At 58.4% G+C, this 18,754-nt stretch overlaps 1 protein-coding gene across 1 annotated transcript in view; it reads right to left on the reverse strand.

Annotated features, from left to right (window-relative positions):
- Window positions 1-18,754, reverse strand: part of VAC14 (VAC14 component of PIKFYVE complex) — a gene marked incomplete at its 5' end in the record, with an annotated part of 56,085 nt that overhangs the window by 23,371 nt on the left and 13,960 nt on the right. Inside the window, 3 exons of the mRNA XM_082005793.1 lie at window positions 2,742-2,892; window positions 11,861-11,926; window positions 12,231-12,375. Of these exons, the coding sequence (XP_081861919.1) occupies window positions 2,742-2,892; window positions 11,861-11,926; window positions 12,231-12,375 (362 nt within the window). The remainder of the gene's footprint in view (window positions 1-2,741; window positions 2,893-11,860; window positions 11,927-12,230; window positions 12,376-18,754) is intronic.

Consider the following 18,754-nt stretch of genomic DNA (forward strand, 5'->3'; position numbering starts at 1 on the left):
AGAGCGATAAGGTCTCCCCTCAGCCTCCTCTTCTCCAGACTGAACACCCCCAGTTCCCTCAGCTGCTCCTCGTCAGACTTGTTCTCCAGAGCCCTCACCAGCTTTGTTACCCTTCTCTGGACACGCTCCAGAACCTCAACATCCTTCTCGTCATGAGGGGCCCATCACTGAAGCTCGGCAGACCTTGTCCCTGAAGAACGGGCAGAAGACAACAGAGGACTGACTGCCGGGGGCCAGCACCCAGCCACCCTCTCCTGGAGCAGGTCGGGAGACGTCGGTTCTCCCAAGCAGCGCTGGGCTGGGCTGGCCCCAGCTCATTGTGTTTGGAGGAGGCGCCGAGGGCAGCTGACCTTACGTAACCGGAGAACAAAGCGGCTAAATAAAAACTGGAGCTGGGAACGAGCTGCGGAAGCGGGACGTGGCTTTCCTGGCTAATCAACCAGCCTCTGAAGGAAACCGAACTCAATGGTAGGGAAACAACTGCATAAACACATCCCGAGGGAAGAAAGGGAGCGAGAGGAAGCAGGGGGAAAACCCCGGGGGCACCGGCCCCTTCCGCCCTTGCCGCTCGGCTGGCAGAGCCCGGAGCACCTGGATGGAGAGGGTGGCACAGAAACCTGCTGCGAGCGCGAGGATTTTAAGGGTTTCCCTGCAAAGCCACCAACCGCACGCTCAGCCGAGCCTTGGGGCAGGAGAGGAGCGGACCCCAGATGGCTCAGCAGCTCTCCTCCCACCGCCAGCTCCCACGGCACCCCAGTCTGAAGCAGGATGAAGGGAATGGAGGGATTTAACCCCGGGGAGACGCGCTGGTACCCTGCAGCCTCCCCTCCGTTGCCGCAATAGCATCCTACTGCTGACAAGGCACTCTCGTGTGAGTGCTTGGGGAAGGCTCCCATGCATCCCAGTACAAAACCAGTGAGCCCAGAAAGGGGTACGCCCTCTCTTCGGTGCCAGCACCTTGCGATTTTTGCCTGGGAAGGGCTGTACCCATGAACACGTCGGGCTGCAGGGCAGAGTTTGGGCTCACTCGCTCTCACTGTGCATCGCTTGCCCCGGGGCCATGCACTAGCCACACTCAGGCTCCAAAAAAAGCCCCCCCGAGACAACCCTCCAACAAAAGTAGTCTTTTCCGAGAGCCTCTGCTTTTCCAGGCACAATCCAGGGGGGTCCTGGCCCAGCTGTGAGCCCCCCACTCCCCTGATTCCCTCCCAGCCCTGGGTGGTCAGAGCCGGATGGGACTGAGACCACCTTAAACACCCCAGCCCAACGAACCGGCTCCTTTTCCCCAAAAGCATCTGCCTTTGAGTAAAAGCCAACGGCCCTGCAAAGCTCAGCCCCGAACAAGTTCCCAAAGAAACAATTTTCTGGTGCACTAGAAGGAAGAGGTGAGGAAGCCAGAGCCCGTTAGGACCTGGCGTGGGGGCAAGTTGCCCTACGCTGGGGCAACGGGAGCTCCGGCTACAGCAGATCTGCTCAGCGCGGGGAGAGCCAGGCTTTTTTCAAACATGACACTTAAATAAGCGAAGCCAAGTTGCTCTTCCAGATAGCTAACAGGGGCCACGGCAGCCGTTCGGATCCACGCCATCCAGCCTATTTTTAGATCATCCGCACGGAAGGAAACCTCAGACAACCGTCGGCGTGTGCCGAACTGCAGCTCCTCAGCCGCTCGGCCAGCGCCGCAGGAGCTGCTCCGCCCCGGCAGCCTCACGCTGGACACGGGGACGATGGCTGACACTTGCCCAGGAGCTTGGGGAGGTCGCCAGCATCGCAGCCCCCGCCCCAGGCAGAGCCTACCTACGGCTGCCAGCGTGACGCAGGTAGATCTGCAAAAACACCCCAAAAAAACCCCAACCCCAAGCCAAAAACCACCCCGAACAAGCCAAAACCTGAGCTGGTTGCTGGCACAGACGTTTCTAAGCCCAGGGAGGGGTGAGCGATCTGGAAAACGCAGCGCGGGGAGCAGACGGCGAAGGCTCCCGCTCCGGCAGCGGCTTCGCGAGGCCCCGTGGCCGCATCCTGCGCAGGGAGAGGCGGCCTTGGCCCCGCGCTCGCGTTGCGATCCAGAGGGGCCATGAAATGCGCTTTTGGCTGGGACGACCGGGCCTGGGGAGTACAACAGGGAGGCCCTTAAATAGCAGCAGCGGAGGAGGAGAAGGGGCAGCCAAATAACTGCGAAGGATGAGCCACAGACAAGGGAAGGTGGGAAAAAAAAAAACAACCTTCCTGATGTACCGGGTTGATTAATGGAAGGCTTTTTTTTAATCCCTCAAATCCCCAGACAATAGGATTGTCCCTCTTCATCCCTCTCCTGAGGTCCTGCCAGACACTCGGAGCAGCGCAGCCGGTCGACGCGGGCAGCCTCGAACGGGCGACGCCACAGGCACAGACGGAATCTATCCGTGTTTCAGGTACCTGGGCTCGCAGCCAGCATCCCCCCCGCAGCCTGTCTTAGGGCTCCGAGGGCTTTTACAAGGAGCAAAGAGGCTAGCACCCAAGGTCCCGTGAAAAATTAGGATGTAACGACATCCTAAATCCCCACGACACAAGCCAGAGGAAAGTAATGAAAACACAGGCAGTCCCCTGGTCTGCGCCACGGCGGACTCCATCCCCAAGAGATGCCGAGTGGGGAGGGATATATTGATTTATTACCGTGAGAGAGGCTTCTCCTCCTGCCCGAGCAAACCCGCCCGATGCCACTGAGCGTCGAGCGAGTCCAGCAGGCGCGGAGCTGCGGCACTCACCCGCGGAGCTCAGCTGGCCGGCCCTGCCTGGCACGTGAAGCTCCACCGGGCCAGGTCGCACGTCGGAGCCGTCGGAGGGACCGTGAGCCTCCGTCTGTCCCGCCGGGGAAGAAGCGATCTCGGCCAGCACTTCCAGGTCCTTCAGAATAACCTGCGGAGAGAGGGATGCGTGGGGTGAGCACGCGCAGGGGCAGAGGCAAAGCGACGGGGCGGGTTGGGAAGCGAACACCAAATCCCAGCCCGTCAAGAAAGGCGTAGGGGGGGAAAAAAGGGCTACCTAGGAAGTTCAAAGTGGAAATTCCAAATGATGGCAGAGGGGATGGGGCAGGAAAAAGGGAAGGGGCGGAGGGGCAAGAAGTTTCTGCCGTGTGAGTCCCGAGGGAGCACGCGAAATTAAACGCACTGTAGGCCAGCAGGAGCAGGGAGGTCTGGGCTTTGCTTCCCCACTCCCCTTCAAAACCACAGATTTGGGACGACCCCAGCAAGAGCGTGGGGATGCTCTCGAGGGCGAACATCAGCCTGTCCCCCCGTAGCGCCAGCTCGCCCCGTTTCGGGCTCGGCTGCCTGCGCTCAGGACAGCGAGGCAGAGCTGCCATTCGGATCTCATCGCTCTTCCCTTCCAGAAGTTGCCAAATTATTCTATATATAGCGTTTCTGGAGAAGTTATTACAGGGTGGGTGGTTTTTTTTTTGTCCTCAACCCTTCTCATGTCTCAGGCTATTTTGGGTCCCCCTTCATTCAAATGTCCTTGGGTCTGGATGTTTCAGCAGCCGCCCCTGACACACTGAGCGGAGCAGAAAGGCTGCCAAAAAGGGCCGACCGCCACGTCTAACCCATCAGCGTCCAGCATAGCGCATCTTCCACCACCCCTCGCCCACCAGCACAGCCTGCCAGGCTTTCCAGGGGTTCTCACAAGGCATCTTTCTGAGGAGCTGCAGTTATATGGGAGTTTCAGCTTCTGAGCTACCAAAAAACCCCTTGCCCCTAAAAAAAAAAAAAGCCAATTACATCTTTTTTTGATCATGCAGAACTTGAAAACATGACCTCTGAAAATCAGAGAAGCTCCTGGGTTTTTCTGTTGCACAGATATCTTCAGAAAGGGTGGGGTTTTTTGTAATTAGGGCAGATTTTCAAGCCCCCAGCAGCCTTTGAGCAGGCAGCGAGGGGTCCAGGCTTTGAGGCAGCCATGGGGAAGCAGCCTGCTGCGGGCACCACGAGGCTCCGGCACCCCTTGCCTATAAACACGAGTAAGTCCCAGCCTGTGGCTTCCCAGGGGAGGGGAAAAAAAAAAAAAAAGAAAAAAAAAGACAAGAAACAACATGTACTGCTGTCCCTGAAGAATACAGCACCTCCGCGGCGCTGCCAAGGATGGGACCATCACTGCCGGTGTGGGACGTCACGGCCATCGCCGGCCTTCAGCCTCTCCCAGCTCTGCACTCCCTGGCAGAAGAAGGGCCTTGGTCCTCCCTCTCTGCCCGGCTTTCAAGCGGCAGTGCCTCAGACAAAGCTCCTGAAGCCTCCTATGTAGATTCTCTGGTGGCTAATCACACGGCTCAGCTGAACTCGCAGCCTTTGGGCCAGGGAAGGCACCCATTTGGTGCTCTCACAGCTGGGGAAATAATACCCACAGAGGCTCCCAAGCCTCAGTGTGTTTGGCTAAAACCAGCAAAGACGCTCAGGGCTTGGCTACCGGCGCCGGCAGGAGGGTGAGAGCCACGACTCTTGTTCAGGCTACCCGTTTTGCCAACACAACGAGGCTCTGTCAACACATGGCTGATGGATGGTGTGAACCGGCTGGCTGCAATCGCCACCCTGCTACATCCACGGCTGCCCTGATGCCCTCCCACCCAGCCCAGTGCTTGGGCTATCTGAAATCTGGGCAGAAATCGCCCCCGCTGCCTCCCCAAAGCATCCAGAACCACATCTTATCCCACGAGGTCAAGTTCTTGATCCAAGCTCCCCAAGCCGTGTGCTGAGCTCCGTCTCCAAGGTGCTGCTTGGGCTCGGGATGCTCTGGCCGGGCTGCCTGGGCAGCGGCGACCGGTGCCACTGAGGGCACAGCCGGACCCCTCGAGCTCTGCGGAGGTTAAGGGGTGTCCCCCCAAGCCAGCCGTGCAGGTCACAGGCAGGAGGTGAAAATAAAAACCAACAAAACAAAACAGCACGGGTTGGATTTTACAACTGCAAAAAGACGGAGGAAATGAGAACCAGGAGGGACAGGCGCACGAGCACCGGGAGGAAGAGGAGAAGCAGGTGGCCACAAAGACCTGGGGTTTTCCAGCTGCGGGAAAGAGGCAGGGAGCTCTGGCTCCCGCTGCTGCTTCCCCGCATGCTCCAGAGCGGGTGCCCGGCTGGGGATGGAGGAGCGTGGGGAGCGCTTGGTATGCGTCGCACATCCCTGCGCAAAGCGAAGCGGGAGCCGGTGGCCGGCTTTGTGCCAGCCGGGAGGCTGGAAGAAAGCAATATCCTGCCATTGCCATGGCAACGGGCCGGCTGCGCCAGGAGTGAGCTGGTCCCATCCGTCAGGAGCCGGAGCGGCCATCGGAGCCGACAGTGCTGGCAGCACGAGGGCCGGAGCCGTTCCCGGGCGAGGGCGCGATCCCGACGGCCAGCCCGGAGGAGCAGCCACCGAGGACGCCTTCCCGGGCCAGGAGGGAGTTCCGTGAAGGTTTCCTGGTGGCGACGAGATGTCGGGGGGCGAGCCCCGGCCCCGGGCGAGCGCGGGGCTGCTTACCCTCGACCGGAAGGAGCAGGGGATGCAGCGTCATGGTGGATGGGGAGGTCCGGCTGACGTCGCGAGCCAGTCTCGGCACGGGGACGGAGCGCGCTGCGAGGAGGGCGAGCTCCTGGCACGGCCGGGGGACGAGGCGCGGGCTATCAGGCAGTTATAAATAAGCTTATTTATAAGCAGCTACTTCTCCTCCCTGGGACTAGGCAAGATTTCTCCCTCTATTACCTCCAGAGCATGGATTTTGGAGGGCACACAAAACTGTCTCTCCGGCTTCTCCAGATCTAGGTCAGGTTAATTTGCCGCTCGTTCTGGTCGAACGGAGCCAAGACCAGCTCTGCTGGCGGGGGAGCAGGGGGAAAACAGCCCCTGAGCAGTGGCCGCCGGCTACCAGGACGCTGCGGCAGCAGCTCCTGGGGCACGCACGATGGCGAGGGTACAGGCTGAGCTCCTGAAGACGCTGCCCTTGCTGGTATTGGGGGAAAAGGTTAAAAAAAAAAAAAAAAAAGGAAAAAGCGAAAAGATTAAAGTGCCTGCGCGCAGCAGGGAGGTGCTCGCGGGCAGCCTCGCCGGCCCCAGAGCGTGGGTGTGCTCTGGGCAATGGAACAGGGCGCGCGGCACCAGGGACAAGGTTATTCTTGCCAAGGAGAAGCCGGGAATTCGGCTGAAACATGAGGCTACGGGGATGGAAAACAAGGCTAAGGGCGGCAAAGCACCTTTTCAAAGGCCACCAAGACCAGGGAGGCTGCGGGAAACCCCGCGGCGCTACCAGGACCAGCAAGGCAGCGGGGTGGAGGAGTGACTCGGGGGACACCCGGAAAGCCAGGGATGCTGCCGGCTGCTGCCGGCTGCTTCCTCCCGTTCTTCCACCGCAGCCCCTCGCCGCTGCAGCGTGTGCCAAGGCTTCCTCAGAGGGCTTCATTTATTTTGGTTTTATTTTTCTCTCCCTCCCTCCAAACCCTTTAGCCGTAGCCAGGGGAGGGGAGGTGAGCACGGGCCGGCAGTCCCGGAGCCCAGAGCGGCCAGCAGCGAGGCTGGCCTGAGCCCCAGACACACACAGTGTGAAAACCAAACTTGCGTGTGTCCCCCCGCCTCCACCGGCTTTCAAGGCAGAAAAAGAAAAGAAAAACCACCATTAATCTTCCCACACCAATTTAACCAGACCTCTTTTCAGGTCCCCGGCACAGCAACTTTTATCCTCTGGTCTTGCCAAGACCTTTTTTTGTTTTATTTTTTTCTTTCCCTTCACAGTCACCGGATTTCAGCCCATGGCCGGGAGGGGATGGGGAGCAAGGAGCGGGGTCACTTGGTAAGACAGCCACAACCCCCCGAAACCGAGCTGCAACCTGAAAACTCCCGGTCCTCCCTCCTGCTTTGGTAAATCCCCCGTTTGCCCCAGCGGCAGCGCCCCGAGCACGAGCACCGTCACAGCTCAGAGCACCTCTTTAAGTGCGTTTAATTAGCGCGGTGGGAGCTTAACGCACCACCTGATGCCAGGCGTGGGGCAGGATGCCACCCGGGTGCTGCTTCCTGGGGGCAGGGGAGGGGGCAGGACAGGGCTGGGGCCGCCCCGGAGCATCCCCGAGGGCCACGCTGCGGGGGGCTGCGTGCCAGCAACCCCTTCAGATTCAGCACCCGGGGTCCCAGAGCTTATGACAGGCACAGGGTTTGCTTTGATTTGCTACCCCATCTCCCACCCAGCACCTCCCTCCGCACCCCGGGGCGCCAGGCACCCAAAGCTCACCCAATCCCTCATCCTACACCTTCATCCCACCCTGGTTAGGGATTGCCTCTCCTCCGCGGCAGGCAGCTTTTCCGCGGTTTTAGTTCGCTCCATAATTTCATCCGTGGTTTTTAACCCGGGAACACTGCAAGCACCCTCCGGAAACCGTCGTCAGCCCAGACTGGCAGTTCACCGCTGGCAGCGTACGTTCGGTATACGTATAGGCTGTATACGCACATGTACGCGCTAGCCACGCGGTTACGGTCCGGAACCGGCGCTGAGCCGAGAAGCTCCCTGTGGATCGCGCTCCCCCGAGAAACTTCCTATTCCCCGCACAGATTCGCTCTCAAGCCGGTGCCCTTGCAATGCCCCGAGGGCTTGCAGAAAGCATCACCCCAACGGGCCGCTTCCACGTGCGGCAAGCTGGGCTGACCACACTTTCACCACGCAGCTGAAATGACACACCTCTCTCTAGAGCACGCCATGTCGGGCCCAGGCTCACCCTCAGTGTAACCTCCCTCTTGAAAACGAGCAGCCTCCCTGCTTCCACACCTCGTCGCTTTGAGTCTCTTTCCAGAGAAGCTCTATGACCAAAGAAAAGGAAAATAAAAGCCAGGCACACGCACACGAGAGCTCTCCTCTTCGCAGTCTTTAGTTTATACCCTCTGCTTTGCATGGGGGCACGAGATTTCGGCCGCGGCAAATTAAAGGCCAGGAGCTGGAGCACGGCGGCTCTAAAACCAACAGAGCAAAGCTCCAAACCAAACCACGCTAAGATGGCTCTTGGCTTCGGCGCAAGCCTTTGTTCAGTTTCATTGCACCGGGAATCGGGCGCGATGGAAGAAGTTGGCCAGGATTTATCGCGGCAGCAGAGCCCAGGGAGCACGGCAGAGACCTGGGCTTTGAAACCCTGCAGTGCGGCAGCAGGACACGCGGGAGGGGTGCGGGAGTTAACAGCAGAGGGGTGGATATCAGTACGCCACCGTACCTGGGGTTCCTCCTCTCCTAGTTTAGTACTGGAGACCCGAGAGAGAGGCAAAATGCTTTGGCTTGTCATGGAGAAGTTGGCTTGAAGGTCATGCTGACGTTCAAGTCCACCACTACCTCCAGAGGCAGTGGTAGCCCAGACTCAGCTAACCCTCTCTAGAAAAGGGTACCAACTCGTGTCCAGTGCCAGGAGGAGACTTCTAAGGATGCTCTACGAGATACAAACAGCAAGCTAAGGAATCATTGGGATCTTCTCGCTGTATTCAAAGCCCTACCTGGCCATAAATGCAGGTCGGTTTTCACGTTAGCAGAGCTGAGAGGAAGCCGGAGCCTACCCCGCTTCACATCAGGCACCAGCTCCACCTCAGGTGTCGCTCCTGCACGAGTCAGGCAATAGCCCCGGCACAACTTCCAAGCCCCAGCAAGATCGAGAGGAGCGGATAAGCCAACAGGAACACGTTCGGCCATAAAGAAACGACTCCATTTTGGAGCCAGAGCAAAAAAAGCAAAGAAGGAAGACCAGCAGTGACAGCGCTTCATGGTTTTCCGAGAGGTGCCCTCACTGCCTGTTGTGTCCACCTGAACCCAGCACCGGGGTCCGGGCGGGAAGGAGCCGGGCAACTGATCAGGGCTACATCAGAAGCTGCTGTTGCTCCAGGAGCTCGCAGAGGGAGATAACCCCAAGAGGAGGTCATCTTTCCAGCAGTGCCCACCAGCAGTGGTGCTTCTGACCTGCAGGTAGAAAGGTCCAACCCGCTACTCCCAAAGAGCATTTGGGCTTTGACTTTTCACCTTTTCTAACGTCAGTTCTTCAACCAGGTGTCGGGGCTGTGAGACTCACACTGACGAAAGGAGCAGCTCGCGCTGAAAAACAACCCCATTCCCAGCAGGATCCTGTTAGTCTCAGAGCTGCAAGCAAGATTTTAAGCACATCAAATTTTAACCAGGGCTTTTAAAGACTGCCTTCAAAACCAGGTCTCGAAGGCGGGACGGAGCATCTCCCTGCCGGGGAAGCACAGGAACTGGCACGAGGCGACGCAGTGCAGCAGCGCGGCGTCTGACAGCCAGGAATCCTGTACCCTGACTTGTCTACATATCAAAGGGAACTGCTCGCTTCAGCTTCGCTCCGACTTCTCCGTGCTGTCTTTGTGAATCTTAACCAGTTCTCTTGACCATTTCTTTACCGGCGCGGGAGAGCTGGGTAGGAAGGGGAGTGGGAGAGAAGGCAGGGATGACTCAGGACGCTGCAGATACACCACAAGATGCTGGCCCCTCTTCAGCACGCTGGAGGTGGTGCAGCACCTTGTGCTACCTGAACGATAAAAACAGGCATGGCAACTTAAAAGGGCACGGATCCGGCTCCATCCGGCATGAGTCTCTCCTTGCCATAAATCATCAAGCCCAAAGCAAGTGCACAGAGAGACTTGGAGCAGCGCAGCAAGACCAGACCTTAAAAATAAGGTGCCCGAACGTGGTCTTTCAATCTGATGGAAAGCCCCGGTTAGAACTGACCAACCAAAAAAAAAAAAACCACCACCCAAAAAACCGAACCACGACCCTGAAGATGTGTGTCCACCTCGTGCTACACCGTACAACGTGCAGAGCCCTACCTGGAAAGGGGAGGAGGATGCTTCCTTGTCAGAGAGCTGATGGCTTAGCTCACACAGGACCCCACACTACCCCGGTGATTCCCAGCCCGTCAGCCAAGAGCTTCTGGGGGTCCCGATCTACCACAGGACAACGCGAACATGGACGCAAATCCTGTACCGAGCAAGGAGCAATGGCTTGGAGAGCACCCCACGTCCCCTTTTCGAACAGGCAGGTTAGCTAGCTCGATCTGTCATTGTTCCCGAAAACACTCGGCTCAACCCCCCCTACTATTTCGGTCGTTCCTATTTTCTCTGCAGAGAGCAGCAAATCTGGTTGGGAGCCAGCTGAGCAGTGGTGTTTAATGGATTGACTTGCCTATGGATTTCCTTAAAAAAAAACAACAACAGCAGCACAACCGACCAATAAACCAGCAACTCCAAACATTTAAATAAATAGAAGACAGGATTAAATAAATCAGCTTAAAATTACTTTTTAGCCATTCCCAGTTATGTCACAGGGAGGAAATGCATCACCAGGGTCCTTTCTTCGCTGCTTTTTTTTTTCAAATATTAATAAGCAGTGTAATTGCAACATGACTCACCGCAACGATCTGCCAAGCTGGAGAGACTAGCTGCAAGATGCAGACTTTCTAGAGCGCTGCAAAGGCAGATGTGTGCGTGGGGACTCTTTTGGAAAGGTCTGCATCGTAAGCAGCAGGGTATGGAAAACGGCCAGGCAGCCGCTCGCCTCCGCGAGCACGAGTCATTCCCTCGCTTGCTTATTCCCTTCCCTCCTCTCCTAACAACCCCTGGCACACGGGAGTTATCGCGGGGTCGGGGTGCGATGCCCTGAGCGCATCAGGCGAAGCAGACAGCGCCTGATTTTTATTCCAGGAGGAAGGTCTGGCCCCAAAAAACCCAGCCAGGACCGCTCGTAGCTCCAGGCAAGAGGCATCCGGCTGATGGTGGATGTGCTACCAGCACCCGGGCCAGCTGCGTGCCGACGCCGCCAGCTCCCCCCCCAAGCCAGAAACGCCCCGGGGTGCAACGGAAAGGGGGAGGAGATGCCAAAGACACCAAAATTGAGACGACTGGAAGGAGAGAGGAGGGATGAGGAAGAAAGACGAGGAAACGGTAAAAGGTGCAGCACCTCGGGAATGGAGGTGCAGCCTGGGAGATGAAGAGCACCGCACCGGCGGGGCAAGGAGCAGGCAGGAGCAGGCAGGAGAGCGAAGGCAGAGCAGGCTGGCTCACGCATTGCCGCCTTCGGGGAGCGCTCGTCCCACCGCACGGGCCCAAGCGATGCCTGGGGTGGAGAAGCAGCTCTCGGGCATCCACCGCAGCCCCACCAGGCAAGGCTGACGCTGCCCTGTTAGCGGCGGGCACTGCTTAACCGCCTCGTGACTCGGCCGTCGCAGCAGGGGTTCGGACATGACCCCCCTCGCCTCCCTGCAGAGCTGTCACAAGGAGCCCGAATTCTCACTCGCCAAGGACCTGACCACGGCTCAGCCCTGTGGAGAAGACCTCAGCTCTGGGACCTGAAGCCCCAGCCATCTTTCCCCAGGTAGGTGGAAAGGATTTTTAGGAGTAGGCTTTGAGAGATGAGCTCTCAGAGACGGGGAGGAAGGTTTATACAGACAGAGGGTCCCGAACACGCCAGCCTCAGGGCTTTCAGCCACCTGCAGGCTCTGCATTGGGTCGTCTTCAGTTTAGCCCACAGGGTTAAACTCCCCAGTGCCGACACTGGCCAGGCTTCACAAAACCCCTCGGTTCAACCCAAAAAAATCCAAAGCCCAGCTAGACATGGACACAGCTTTCAGGAGGACTTCTGCAGCAGCTGCAGCACTTCACAGAATCACAGAATCATTAAGGCTGGAAAAGACCTCTAAGACCATCAAGGCCAACCGTCAACCCAACACCACCATGCCCACTAAACCATGTCCCCAAGTGCCATGCCTACACATTTTTTGAACACCTCCAGTGATGGTGACTCCACCACCTCCCCGGGCAGCCTGTCCCAGTGCTTGACCACTCTCTTCGTAAAGAAATTTTTCCTAATATTTAGTCTAAAAAGATACCCTTATCCACTTACCTCATCCGACTCATCTGAGAGGGTCCGCAGCAAGATGGGGAAGAGGCTGTCAGTGTGTCGGAACATCTAGAACCAGAAAGATGGGTGGCATCAGTCCTACGGGCCTAGTCACCCCCACCAAGAGACCCCTCGCCCCAGGGGAGGCTGCCAAAAGCCTCACCAGTGTTTTCCACCTGAGTTGGAGAGCTCTTCTCCCTTAAGCTACCAGGTATCCAGCAGCCAAAGCCTTCTCGGAAAAGGCAGGCGGACACCTGGTTGCAATGCTGCCGAGATAATTACAGCCAATTCAAAGGCAAGGAGCAGGCCAGGAGCAGATGAGCTCAGTCCCACGGAGGGAGCAGCAGGCTCGCATGCTGAGTCCCTGACCCACCTTACGAGGGGTCTTGATGTACAAGTGGTAGAGCCATTTCAGGACTGCAATTCTGGTCATCATCCCAATGGACGTGTCATGAAGGTGGCAGTCCAGCACCTGAACTATGCCATCCAGGTTCAAGGTCACCTGGATCCTCTCGGAGCTGCACGGAAAAGGGAGAGGCGAGTTGAGTGCTGCAATGTCCAACTCGCTCCCCAAACTCCAACTCCCCCACAGCAAGGAGGTCTACAACACACCAGCAGCTGCATCAAACATCTCAGCTCAAACCCAGAGAAACCTCAGCTGTCCCCTTGGCCTGCTCCTGCCCCACGCAGCCTGGCCACCCACGCTCCTTACTCTGTCCACTCAGATCTGCTCAGGGCAAACCCAACGACTGCGCTCAAGTCTTCAGAAGTTATGACAGACAGGAAGCAAGCTCCAGGCTTGCAAGCCTGCGGGGGCATGGCTGGGCATGGCCGGGCATGGCCAGGTTTGCCCCTGTGGCATGGGTAGCTTCTGCCCCGTGTTACAAGGTGGGGAAGCACAATGAGAGACAGCAGCACACCAAAAACACACTTTGGAAACAACGGAAATCTTCCAGGCTTCAAAGTTTACCACTTTCCCAAAACAGCTGGTACCTAGGCACGACAAGACACCACGCTAGATGAATCCAGTACTGTGGCTGTGGTGAGAAACTGGTCCGTATTGCAGTCACCAGGCTCGGGGTTCAAAGACTAGAGAGCCATAAAACGCATTCAGTCTCCAGTTCAAGTTTCACTAGTTCAAACATCTCCAGAGAACATCAACCCACGTGTCCTCACACTCTTCTAGTTAGGGTCACCCAACCAGGTGAGGACATCCAGTTTCCGCTAATCCCAGCAGACTCGTGCTGAGGACTGCAGATGGTGCCCTGGCTGGCAACGTTTTTGGGATGCAGCGCTCTGCTACAAGGCCACCTTGAGAACACTATCTTGTTTCCCAAAAGCCATCCCAAAAGATGAGGATAACTCTTGGTCATCAGCCAGGGATGAAAGCAAACAACTCCCTTAATTCACCAGGACGTTGCCTCTTCCACAACACCGGCAGCCTGCAGACCCTTAGTAAGAACTACAGTGAAAAACCCTGCCGTTTCTCCCCAAATAGTTGGGGACCTGCATTAGCACAGGAGATCCCAGTGCAGAAGAGGTCACGTTATGGCATTTTTTTATCCTGTTTGTGATCTTGAAGTCTACCTGATGGTTTCCCACCTCCTCAACGGCAAGGATGTGGAAGTACCGGTCACAGGAGACCAGGCTAAGGAGAGATGGTTGGAGCCGAGATGAATGGAGCCGACCTCCAAGACCTTAGCTGTGCTGAAGGGCTAAGTCGCTCCTGTCCTACCCAAGCTACTGAATTATTCAAGGCTGGACCAGACTCTTGCAGACTTTTTTAGCACCCGCAGAGCTGCTCCGCGTCTCGTTTGATGAGAAATCCTAAGGGGCAGATTTCTCATGGTATAATTTGCAAGTAGAGCTTGTGGCTTAATAGGATTTGATCTTCCCCAGGACACGCGTTGCAAGGGCGAGACGAGGAGGCTGCGGTGCGGAACAGCCCTGCACATCTCCGACTGCTCGATCCGCCGCACGTAGCAGATACCGGGGACTGCAAATTGCACTTCGAGGCAGACTAAGTTTCGCTTTGATGTTGCAAACCACTGCCGAGGGCCAAACGCTCAGACGTGCGGAACCGAGGGGAAGGAGGGACCCGGAGCACGGGTTGTTTGGGAGAGGGGATGTCCGAGGGAGCAGCATTCCGGGCGACGTAAGCCAGCCCGAACCAGCCCCACATCTTGTTTTCCCACAGAACCAGCTCCCGCTGCAGCGCCGCAGCCTGCCACATCCCCAGCGCCGGGCTCCCGACAGCAGAGGAGCACGAACCCTCACCCCAGTGACCACTCCATGCCAAACCACGCATGGCCTGCACGGGAGGGCAAAAAACCCCTCAGCGTAACACGTGTTTTCAGAGGGAAGCGGCCGAAAGGACAGCGCAGAGAAGCGGCACGCGAAGCCGGCCGGTCCGGAGGTGGCCTCGACACTGTCACATCCGCCAAGGGGAGGACACGGGGCGGCACCGTCAGAGGAGGACGCCGGACTTGTGGCAGCACAGCAACAAGCCGTTTGTGCCAAAGTTGCTCCTGCAAGCCCCTTCCCCATCGACGCAGCACCTGCACGGGAGCAGGGTGCGGGCAGAGCCTGGGTGGCTCACGCCAAAAAGCCACCCCAGTTAACCCCAGGAGGTGGCTGGCAGGGCCAGGCTCACCCTGAGTCTGCCAGCCCCGGGCTGTGCCACGTACCACCCTCCTGCAGCTCCACCGGTCTCAGCTCCTGCTAAAAGGACGGCAGGACGGCGGCTGGGCAAAGCTCCTTGCCGGCTATCCTCTCTCCGCATCTGCCGAGATTAACCTTTTAGGGGGGCCTGCCGGCGGCGAAGCAGCTCCTTTACCCAGCACAAAGTCAGGGCAGCAGCCCGAAAGGCCAAGAGGTCTGTTGAACACATGAGATTAGGCTAAAAATCTCCGACCGACCGTGCTCCTCTGCCTCTGAGACGGAGCGGCAGCGGGTTCCTGCGGGCTGCTGCCATTCCAAGGGGGGAGAAGGCAGCGGCCGAGCCAGGCACACGTCGCCGTGGCTGCGGCTCCGAAGCGGGCTCGCAGCTCGCCCTGGCTCTCCTTAATCCCCAGGCAGCCCGGCAGCAGGGCAGATGTCTGATGCAGTCGCTGCCGTCTAACCCACTACCCCAGATTCTCCTCCGGAGGACGAGTGTGGCCGCGGTGCCGCCCGGGTGGTTCGCCAGCAATGGTGAGCACGTGGTTTTAGGGCCAATTCAGCAACGCTGGGAGCTGTTCCAGGCTCTCACCTCTGGATACCAGTACCCTTTGCTCAAGCTGAGCGGTGGGGCAGGAGACCCACCCCCCCAGCGCATCCCCCCCATCTCAGAAAGCATCCTCCAGCACAGGAACAGAGCTCACTTCCCCGCTGCCTTTAACCCACAGCGGCATTTTTCACCCCATGTCCCTTATCAACTCGTTTCCTCGGTTCATCCCCTTTCTTCAAGGGCTTCTGCCACCTCTCTCCTCAGCGGTTGCCTTTTCTCTGCCAATGCCCGAGCTGCCATCTCCCTCCTGGCCTCCTGCCCGGCCCAGCTGCTTTCCTGACCCCGTTTTCAGACAAGGTTAAGGTCCAGGCCAGGCTTTAGCCTTTAAGAGGGCCCAGCAAAGCAGCCTTGCCAAGGGTGGAAATATCCAGGTTCTTTCATTGTGATCCAAGTCACAAGGGCAGCGTGCATACAGGCTGCCAGCTGTGCTGCTTGATTCGCTCAAGCCAGTGGCCAGGAGGTAAATAGCTCCTCTCTGCTATCGGTCCCACAAGCTGTCGCTTTCTCGTCCTCCGTCGCTCTCATTTCGGCGCTCTCGGCTTCCTCCCGCTTACTGTAGTTTCCAAGTGCTGGCAGCACCCGCAGCGCCGCAGCGAGCTGCTCTCCCAGCAAGGCAATGAGGTCTAGGCAGAGGCATCCAGGCCAAGGAGCTGTAAATCACCGCAACAAGCGCTGGGGCAGTGTGCCCATGGTCCCCGCGCCAGCTCCTCCATCCGACACAGCCAGAGCTGGTTAACCCTCCTGCACAGGGAAGGGAACCTGCCTCCTCGCTCCGAGTTGGAGAGGAAGGCCAGGAGGAGCCTCCACAAGAGGACACCCTGGACCTGAAAGCTCTGCAGCAAGGCAGACTGCACCAAAGAAGCTGCTGGAGAACGGGATGCCAAGGCAGGCTTGCGCACAAGCTCAAAGCAAGCCGTCGTGCTGCCTTTGGCCAGCCATCCCCTGGGTGCTGCAGGGTGCCCAGCACCTTCCCTACCCTCCAGCCAAGCCTCCACCCCAATGAGCTCCCCAGCTCGCTAACCGCACCCCGAAGGCACGCCAGGCTCGGGGCATGGGGCTGCAGCAACTTCCAGCACGAGACAAGCAGTGGCAATTTTAGCTTTGTACCAAGCCCTAACTACCACGTTTAGAAGTCCAATTTAAACACAGCCTTGGGCGGTGTAGCCACGTGGCAGCCATTTGCCCCTTCTGCAGAGCAACAAGCAGCTTGACGTGTCCACGCATTGCTGAACGCCACCCAAACCAAGAAGCCCTCCTTGCCTCAGGAGGGACCCCAAAGGCTCTTCTGGAGCCTCACCATGTCCCTTATCCAGTTTGGTGAGGGACTGCGGTCCCACCACCCTTGTCCAGCCACCACGCATCTGACCCAGGCAGCTCGGCCGACCGCTTGCCAGCCGTGCCTGGCCATCTGCCCCGCAGATGGGTTGGGACATGGTCTCAAACCATTCAGGTCTCGTATTGAAACACCAATGCAGTTACAAGCGCCCAAAGGGCACTTCCCAGCTGTTTCGGTCCAGTGATGCAGGACAGACGTCTGCATCTTCTCCGGCAGCAGTTCGGGCCGACGGAAGGAAGCCCGGGCTCTGCTCCAGCAGCCACGCTTCCACCTCCCCTTTCTGATCCGGGCTCACGCCAGCGATTGCAGCGTCGGCGGGGTCAGCTAGGCCACAGGAAGGCTCCAGAGCCTCCGAAACACAGTTCTGGTCCGCTTCCAAGGATGTTTTTTGCAGAATCTGGAAGCGGGGACCCCACCTGCACAGGGAGCCCCCCAGCCCCATGCAGCCAGGCTCTCCCAGGAGCCAGTTTCTGTCCTGGCACGCAGACGGTCCCCACTTCCTAGTAAATGCCACCAGAAAGCTGGCAATTGCCCTGGAAGCGTTTTGGATCGCCAACGGCGTGTTTGTGGAGCCGGAGTGCGCGTGTCAGCGCGCAGCCATGGGAACGCACCCCGGCATCCACCCGTCGAGCATTCAGACCGCGTCATCTTCTTGGATGGCACCTTCAGGGAAGACGTCCCTCTGCAGACGGCAGGCCGCGAGCTCCTCCGCCCCTGCTGCCCGAGGTCCTCCTCCTTTCGCCGCGGCGCTATCCCTCCGCGGACGGCCGCACGGGGAGGGCAGGAGAAGGGGCCGTGAGAGCCGGACGCCTGGCGCCGGGCCACGCTCCATCACTCGCTCGCCGGGGGGACTGGGGGAAGCAAGGAGGGCTGGGAACGCAGGAAAACACAAGCAAAGAGTGACTTCATCTTAAAAGGCAGCTGCAACTTCCTCTGTTCGCAGGCTTCCCAGCTTCTCAAAGCACCGCAGCGGCTTCCCGCGGTCCTGTCTCGACACCCAGTGGGCATTCAGCACGCAGGCAGCTGCCTGCTCCCCGGCGTGAGCTGCGGCTCCAGCGCCGAGCCAGACAGCCTGAGCAATAGATGGAGCACCAGGCAGATGTCCCGGGCTCCCGTCGGCCGCGTACAGCCCCCCAGCCCCATACCAGTGCCCCACAATGGGTACCACGGTGAAAATGGTTTCAAGGTCTGCCACTGGGCCGAGCAGAGGGGTCACACAGGATGGGGAAACGGGCTTCAGGGCAGGTAAACCCTACGATAAAACCTGGCGTCTCCTGTTTAAAAGGGCTTACGAAAAGCCCCTCTTGCAAATCCGGGTCCGAGAGATGGGAAGGATCTCGCCTGCTGTCCCGATGGTTCTCCCTGGTGCTCGGCGAGCCAGGAGGTAGCTTCAGCCTCGGCACAGTTATCAGCACAGAGACGCAGTTATCACTTGTCCTCCTGGATTTAGCCCCTCTCCTTTTCATCCCCCTTCCCAATTTCAGCCCTAGGCACGCCCGCTTCTGCACCCGCTAAACTTTAAGGGCTGAGCAGGGCCAGGAGGCAGCAATCGCAGGAAAACCATTTAAGAGGCGTAAGACGAAATCTAGGTGCAAATAAAGAGATCTGTGCTTTCAAGAGAGGAAAAAATTAAGGACATCATTAAGACCAGGGAGTTGCTGGGCTTTGCAGGAGTGCAAAAAAGGAACAGAGGGTACAGACCATCAGTGCGAAAAGCTGATGCTTGCATCGCTCTGGGGTGCATTACAAGGGGCACCACGCATCAGCCTTGCTGGTAGGATGCAGCTGGAGCAACGCGTCCTATTTTGGGGACCACAACAACAAATAAATAGGCGCATCAGCGCAATAAGAGCATTGGAAATCACGACCTCTGAGGAAAGGGACTGCAGGCAGCAGGAGGAAAGGAAAGTTGTAAGAGCAGATGGATTTGTCCCCAGATTCAATGACAGCTGGATGGGAAGAAAAATATTCGCCAGAGAGACCATTTAGCTGAGACATCGGGAGGGAGCGTGCTGGGCACGGGGCCGCGCTGCAGGCGCGGGGCTGACTAATGCCACACGAGGCTGGCGGGGGACAGGCTGGCAGCAAACGCTGGCGAAACCCCTCACCTCTCCGGCAGCTGGAGCTGGTTGGTGCAGCCCCGGCTGCAGCCCCGCAGCACCGTGCCGCGGTGGGCTGCCAGGACTCCGGCACGCAGGGCTGCGGTGCCCAGAAGCGGGGCCGGTGCTCTGCAAGCTCTTCTGCAAGCCCCAGACGGGTCACATACCACCTTCTCGTGAAGCATCTGGCGGAC

This window comes from Phaethon aethereus (assembly GCF_964289735.1).
Source record: "Phaethon aethereus genome assembly, chromosome: 13".
Taxonomy (NCBI): Eukaryota; Metazoa; Chordata; class Aves; order Phaethontiformes; family Phaethontidae; genus Phaethon; species Phaethon aethereus.